General features: G+C 39.0%; 1 protein-coding gene across 1 annotated transcript; it reads left to right on the top strand.

Moving 5' to 3' along the window:
• The first annotated feature begins 1789 nt into the window (after positions 1-1789).
• si:ch211-195b15.8 (tyrosine-protein phosphatase vhp-1) lies at positions 1790-7577 on the top strand. Its single transcript, XM_007251063.4, has 5 exons — positions 1790-2038; positions 3237-3357; positions 3836-3995; positions 4959-5082; positions 5265-7577. The coding sequence occupies exons 2-5, from the start codon at positions 3265-3267 to the stop codon at positions 6331-6333; spliced, it is 1446 nt and encodes a 481-aa protein (XP_007251125.3). The 5' UTR covers positions 1790-2038; positions 3237-3264; the 3' UTR covers positions 6334-7577.
• Positions 7578-8149: the final 572 nt, after the last annotated feature.

The raw sequence follows: 8149 nt of genomic DNA, 5'->3' as shown, positions 1-8149 counted from the left end.
TTTCTAGCTTGCATGTCAATTATGAGATGTCACTATTACGAGATTACAGAAGAGTAAGTAACAAATATGCGATAGTAAGTCATAATAATGGGATGCTAAATCATAATTATGAGATGATTAATTATTATTATAATGGGATACTTTGTCATACTTATGAGCTAGTACGTCATAATTACCTGATACTAAATCATAAATATGAGATGCTAAGTCATAATTATAGGATACTAAATTATTATGAGATGCTAAGTCATAATTACAAGATGCTAAGGCAGCTATGTCATAGTGAGCAGTATGTAGTAACTACAAGATACTAGGTCATAATTACAAAAGTCATAAAAATGAGATAGCAATTCATAATTACAAGATGCTAAGACATAAATATGAAATAGTAAGTCATAATTATGAGATACTAAATCAGAATTATGATTGTAGAAATGGGCTTTCATAGTAATGTGTGTGTTTATTGCTCTTGATTCAGTTTCTTATTCTGTGCTGTTGGCCCATTCTCTATCCAGGCTGTTTTTTGCATAAGGCCTGAGTGAGTTCAGTGGATGAGGCTAAATAAAAGCGCCTACGCGAGTTAAAACTGTGGAGTCAGTCCTGAAAAAGCACAAAACAGCTCCAACCCCCCCCCCCCCCCCCCACACACACACACACACACACACACATACACACACACACACCACCACCACCACTACCACCCCCGTACACCCACCCCAACTGTTATTTAAAAAAAACCTACAATGAACTAAGCGCTCTGAATTATACATAAAGTTTACAGGCCTTACACCACCGCCCACCAGAGAACAGGGACAGGGAACAAGGTAAACAACACTAAAATAGACCAATATCTCACAGCCCACGCGGGAGGCCAGTAAAACTGGATAAACACACAGAACCAGATTAACACCTGTGTTCCGTCGAGTTGTGCTACCCATCGACATTTGCTACTTAGAGGCACTGTTTTTTCTCAGAGGTGGATAACCAAGATCCAGAAAGTAAAAATCCATCCCAGGATTTGAAGCTGAACTGAAGCTGATTGAAGCTGAGCTACAGCAGAGCCGCCTATCCTAGGCAAGGCAGTTGGTACAAAACCTTGGGATGGATTTTTACTTTCTGGACTCTCTCTTGTTTTTCCTGATTTTTTTTCAGGGGCATATTGTACAATCTGGACTCACAACCATCCTTTGCTTGAGTGTTACAACCGTGCAAAAAAGCAGTAATACCGACACTTCTACTGCATGCATCATGTTCTAATGATTATTTTTACATTTAAACACTAAAACCTAGGGTAGCACGATTTGACAGGGTAGCACAACTTGACAGAACACCGGCGGCTCAGAACAGGACAGTATAGTAGGTAATTAACGCTAACCTACGTATTTAATAAAGAATGCGTTTATTAATCTTCTCAATTCAAGTAGTTTTATAGTCAATACTGCATATGTACAGGGCATACAGAGAATCGAAATTACGTTATTCTCTTTCTCAAGAATTACAGCAAGTACAGAATTCTTTTTTAAAATAAATAAAAACATCAGAAAGTCTGATGTCCGTGCCTGTGTGTTTTTTTTTTTTTTTGAAAGGGTGGGAAAGCGCAGGCGAGGACGGCCACTGAATTAAAAAGCGCGATTCATCACAAAAATAAATAAATAACAGAACAGAAAGCGCTTCAAGGCAAACTGATGATGTAGAGCAAATAGAACGTGTTCATGCGCATGCGCGCTTCCACGGCGGCGCTCCTCCGCGCTGATTGGCTAGAAATGACATCACATTACAACTGCACTATTCTCGGTTTCTAGAATCGGCATTACGTCATTTTTTTCTGCCTCGCGCAGGTATAGGAGCTGCAAACAACAACAACAGAAGCAGCAGCCGAGAGAGAGAGAGAGCAGCAGCAGCTCTTACACTTTCCTCACTTTCAACAAGGATTATCACCCGTTCCCTCGCGCTGCTCTGCACCGATATTCTCTGGACTCTGGGTTTATTTTTGCTTCGTTCTTGCAGCATTTTGATTGCATACATACACGTTTGCTTGGTGAGTTTTTACAAATACTTATTAATAATATTCTTCTTCTTCATTTTTCACTGTGTTTCTGATTCTGCTTATTGCTGATCCATGCTCAGGTTGTTCTAAATCAGTGGATTACTGCTAGACTAAACGCAATGCAATAGCCTGGTTTACACAGTGTGGATTCTTTGCAGCATTTTAACTTAATGTAATGTTTGTTTGCACGTCGTTTGCACTTCTTACTCTGCAGTGCTTATATAAACATATATAAACCAATGAAAATGTATTGTTATTCGACTGTATATAAAATGCCTTTCTACAATCAGTTGTTTATTATGGCTCCATTATTGACTTATTATTGAATAATGTAGCTAATAAATAATAAATGATGTACAAGTAAAAAAAAGAAAAAAAAACTAAGATGCAATGTGATGCACCAGCATTTGCAACATTTTTATTGCATAAATGCAATGTGTTTGATGTGCAGTTTATTATTTATTTTAAGTGCTTATTTCTGATGCTCTCACATCACTCAGTGCGTTGACACTGTTGGACTAAATGCAGTAGATCTGTTTGCATTACGTCAACACTCAACACTTCACCTTTGGACTCCTTTACTTATTTCTATTGCATTTTTGCAATGATTTTTCATATTTTCTTTGCATAGACAAGTTTGCATACTGATGTGCCCTTAATCTGTAAATAATCTGTTGATGGTAGGATTAGTTTAATTGCACTATGCTGATTTTTATTAAGTCAAATTTAAACTTTGCACTGTATTTTTTATTATGTATTAAATGAGCCATTCTTGATAATTCTTTGTTTTTGATTATTTTTTTAATATTTCAAATTATTTGGCTTTACACTTGATTTTTCGATGTTTGACTGTGTAGTAGTGCCCATAAGCAAAGGGTTATTGTGTTATTAGTGCAATATTATTTTACTATATATATATATATATATGCAAAAATATGCTGTTCTACCCTCAGTTGTTTATAAGTGTTGTTCACAGCATTCAGGGAACTTGAATTTTGGAGTATTAGTAAGGATACTTAGCAAAGCTACTGTCCTGGAGGTGCTCTTCTTTGATTTTGTACTGCTGGATGTGTCTATTGGCTTAATTTATGTAATACATAATAAATAACACAATAACACAAAAACATCTGATGTTTAATGCATGACAGATGGTGCTCCCCAGGCTAACCAGCTTTCTTTTTCTCTCCAGGTCTGGTCAGCAGAACCACCGTGTAGAGATGGTTTTCTGCAGGGATGGTCAGCCTGAGCGAGCCCCGCTGTCCCGTATCCTGCCGCAGCTCTACCTCGGTGCAGAGATGGATGTAACGCAGGTAGCCTTGATATTCATTCTGCATGCATAAGCTCTGCACAGCATGTGATCATTTTGCATAAAAGCTTAGCTAGGTGAATGAAGCCAGTCAGCAGAATACTAATGGAAACTATATGTTCAAAGTTTTCAGACGCCTACTCAGCAATCAACTTTTTTTTTTTCTGAAATTTCTGAAAAGAATGTTGCTGTAGGGGAGGAAAGAGCAGTGGGATCAAGTACTGATGATGTTGAATGATTAGTTCAGTCCAATGCTGGAGGGCGTCACACCCCTCAGCTTGCATGGTGACATTAAGGCTCTAGTGTCTGGATACTTTTAGACATGTAGTGTATGTCTGAGTTAGTGTTGGCCATGCCAGAATTACTGGACACAGTATTCCTTTCAGCTTTCTCAAGTTAGCCTGTTTTGTTTTGGCTGCTTAGTGACTGACTTCTCTTCTATCGTTCTCTCTCTCTCTCTCTGTATCCATCTGTCCTCTTAGGACTGTCTCTCTGCCCGGGGTATTTCCTATGTGCTAAGCGTTAGTCGCTGTTGCCCTCAGCCATCATTCCTGCCCCAGTCCCAGTACCTCCGGATCCCCATAGACGACTCTCTCCGGGACGACCTGCTGCCCTGGATCCCCCAGGCGCTGAGCTTTATTGGTGAGAGGCCCTCAAATCTCCCGCAGCTGCACTCAGTGCATCGCAACTGCATTACATCATTACTACACTCTGGGAACATGGCAAGAACACTGAGTTCCCTGCCTGGGCTTTGCTCTCTTAACTCTGAGGCTGTTTAAAAGCGAAAGTCTCTGCTGCACTTTACATTCAGTATTAATTTGACATTAGTGAACTGTTTAGAACTTCAGAATGATACTAGAAGAAAGTAAAGTAAAACCCTCATGTAAGTAAGTAAAAACACAATAGTTGAAACACTATCTTCTTACATATGAGGCACCTCATGTATGTTGCTTGTAACCTACCTACTCACTCATGTACTTACTCACTCAATCATTAGTAAGCTGACACTCACAGTAGCATATTACTGGTGTCTGCAACTATAGAAGCTCTAAAGTTATGTATGCCCATATTAGAAAATTTAGGTCAATGAGAAAAATGATTGGCACACCACAATCACATTCTGTGGTAACCTAAAAAAAAGTTCCAAATCTGATATATTTTATGGACTTATTGGTATTTTTTACTCCTGGGCTCCCCCTACTGTATGGGAGTGTAATTCACTTTTAACCAACAGGAAAAAAATCATGCTTTGAGTGCCCCCACATGGACAGCTGTGCACATGCATTTGTTGACAAGATACAAGAAGCGGCATTTGAATTGAAAGAGCATGTGGACTGTAATAAATATTACAGGATTTTACACTTTAAAGATTTAGCTTGGTTTCTAACATGGGCCAGACACCAACTGTAGATTGAAGCCCTATTTTAGAGCTCTATACCACTGTCCCTATTGGGCAGTTAATTTTTTTGTGAGAATCACATATTACATACCTTGTTTATAGGTTTAAATATATCATAATCTATAAATTTAAATTATTTTTAACTTTAATTTGGTGAAATCAGTTGACTTATGAAGCTTATAAGGGTTCCTTCTTTTCCTATGTAGATGGAGCCATGTCCCTGGGTTGCTCAGTCATCGTCCACTGTGCAGCGGGAATCTCACGGTCCCCAGCTCTTGCAGTGGCTTACGTTATGTACAGTCTGGGAATGGATCTGGATCATGCTTACAGGTAAGGAGTGTAGAACTGGGTGTCTGTTAACTGACATAATCGCTTGTTGATTAGGTTCAATAGCCATAACTAGTGTGTGAATCCGGACATGGCTTGGTGTTTGAGTCTGTCAATAACACTGACTGAATTTGTTTAAAACCAAAATCTATGGACTTACCATTTATATCTGTTCATTCCTTCAGGTATGTGAAAGAGCGCAGGCCTACGATTTCCCCAAACTTCAACTTCTTAGGTCAACTGCAGGTCTTCCAGGGAACACTTCCTCTGAAAAGCGGTAACACAAACCAGACCCCACATCACCTGCTCAGTTCTTCTGACACCAGCAAACCAGCCAATAGCAACTCCACTTCAGGTCTGTTCACCAATGAAAAAGTGCAGGACAACGTTACAGACAATGATAGCGTGGTCAGTGAGGACACCAAAGCAGATGTACACTGTGAAAACAAGAACAGCCACCAAAGGGAATGTGTTTTGACCCCAAACCCAAAGCCAGAGTTTACTCTATCTCTCTCCAATAAGCTCAAAACTCTAACTTTACAGCCTGTAGAGGTGCAGAGGTCACCCTCGACTCTGCAGGATGCCCACACGCCGCTGCCACCAAAGCCCACCCACCTTCAAATCCCATCTCTCATAGAAAAGCGCAAGAGCCTCACTCTGTCGCTCACTCCAGTCTGTCCTAGTCCCCAGACTGTCCACCTGGAGGCAGCAGCAGTAAGCAACATTTCTAGCAGCAACGCTTCTGCTCAGTGCGAGGCATGCAGTGCCCCTGTTGACCAGAGGCAGGCACCAAGAGGAGGAGCAGGAAAAAGCAGAAAGCTTGATCTTACACTGAACAGCACCAACAGGTCCAACAGCAGAGAGGCTTCTTCAAGATGCAGCTCATCAGGGTCCCAGAAAAAAAGAGAAAAGAATGAGAAACGAAGCTCCTCCTCCTCAGTAAACAGGGCAAAAAAGCAGGAGCAGCCAAAAGCAAAGCCATCCCTGCAGAAAGGAAAGAGAGACTGTAGTAAGGCAACAACAGCAAAAAGACATGGGCAGGCCCAGAGCTCAGGCAGTACCACAGCTCACCAGCAGGAGGTGCCAGTTTGCGCAGTAGAAGCAGTGGAGGTTATTGATGCTGACCAAAGTCCCCTGTCACCCATCAACCTGACTATCAACCGACTCTTGGGGTGGGGGGAGCGCATGCTGCTCGGGGTCCTTCTTGGCCCCCATATCAAGGTGGGCCAGGCTGCTCTGCCTTACAGATGCTGAAGAAAGTCCGGCGGATGCTGAAGATTCGTTTGTGCACTTTAAGAAATGATGCACTCATATGTCATGTACAGTAAATTAATTCTACATTAATAAAATATGGCAGAATTACTGTAGACAGTTACTGTAGAAAATAAGTGAAGTGGAAAGATGTACAGTGATTTTGGTACCATGTTGAAATTTTACTGATTTTACAGGTTTGACTGATATTGATGATTGGTGATTTATTTTATAGTAATCCAAAAGAGCAAAATGTCTAAAGACACTTATGCCTTGTATTCTATTCATTTTACTGCATTTTAAAATCTAGAATAATAGACAAAATTGCAGTGTTATCCAAGGAAGTCCCAAAAATGTCTATGTTTTTTGTATTATTGTATTTGTCAACCAAATTATATTGGATATTGCAAATATCGACATAACTCCACAATTCCTGTAACTGTGTGCATCCATACTAAACACAGATCAGCCATAACATTAATGCCACTGACAAGTAAAGTGACTATATATGAATAACGCTGATCATCTGCAAGTTAATCTGCAGTCAGTTCTTAAAGCACAAGGATCTTCCGAGGTCTTGTGGAGTCCAGGCTTTGACGGGTCAGAGCTGTTTTGGTTGGGCAAGTATGGTTGGTATAACAACAATATTACTTTTAATATTACATATTAATTTTAATGCTTTTACTGTCATGGCTGTTTGGTGTACATTGTATTAATATGGAAATAATGCACACAGTTGCAACAAGTCAGTTCAGTGCATCACTTTTTTCAGTGCACAAACCCACTACACAGCATCAAGTTTATTTTGGTCCTCAAATGGACAAGAAAACTCTTTGACGAAGGAGAAAAAGGAAATGAAAATCAAGGGAGATGGTGTGAATAGATGTATGAGTGTGTACAGTTGTGTGTGTTTTTGTGTGAGAGACTTTTACTTATTTGACCAGACTGCATGTTGGGCCTATATATAAAACGGTTTGTGTGACAAACATGTACACTTCATCTGACGCTCTGTCATAAATCGCCTATTTGCTGTCGATTATTCTACAAATGCACTGAATGTGTGTAAATGGCTGAAGAAGACTTTGCTATATGTCTGTTCTATTTTATTGCACAGCCCGCCTGTGAATTGATTATTTATTGAACTGATTATTGTTGTTATTTATAAATCAATATTTTCAGGTTGACTGGCTATTTTAGCACTACGGCTTGTACTGAGACACAGTGTTCATTAAAGACGACATATTTTACATTTATAGTTTTTCTGTTGTATTTTTTTCAGACTATATTTTGATATTGTTTAAACCAAATCTGACATAAAAAACATTAAAGAATGACCTATTCTAGATTTAGATTAAATGATTAAGTAAGTGAGTAAATTGAAATTACCTCGACCAGGTTTGGGGACTGTACTTCAGACAGGTTAGCTTTTATTATGAGCTGCTGATCTTCTTCAAAATGGTTATCCATTACAGCAACCAAATATAGTGTTCAAATATATGACTAAATTCTGTGATTTCTATACACAACACAACTCAGTAAAAGTAAAAAAAAAATGAAAAAAGTGTAAACTATATACAGAGCAGTGAAAAAGTATTTGCCTCTTTACCTTTGACATTTTTTTACATGATTTGTCATACTTATATTTTTCAAATTATCAAACAAACAGACAAAGATAGCCTGAGTTAATAGGAAAAATGTTTAAATGATGATTTCATTTATTAAGGAAAAAAGCAATCCAAACGAATTTGGTCCTATGTGAAAAAGTTAAATTTGTTGGCTGATGAAACAAAAGTGGTATTTTTTGGAACTTTGCCTAGTT

Source organism: Astyanax mexicanus, chromosome 19, assembly GCF_023375975.1.
Source record: "Astyanax mexicanus isolate ESR-SI-001 chromosome 19, AstMex3_surface, whole genome shotgun sequence".
NCBI lineage: Eukaryota > Metazoa > Chordata > Actinopteri > Characiformes > Acestrorhamphidae > Astyanax > Astyanax mexicanus.
Note: the sequence above shows the minus strand (reverse complement) of the source record. Positions and strands in the feature narration are given on the sequence as shown.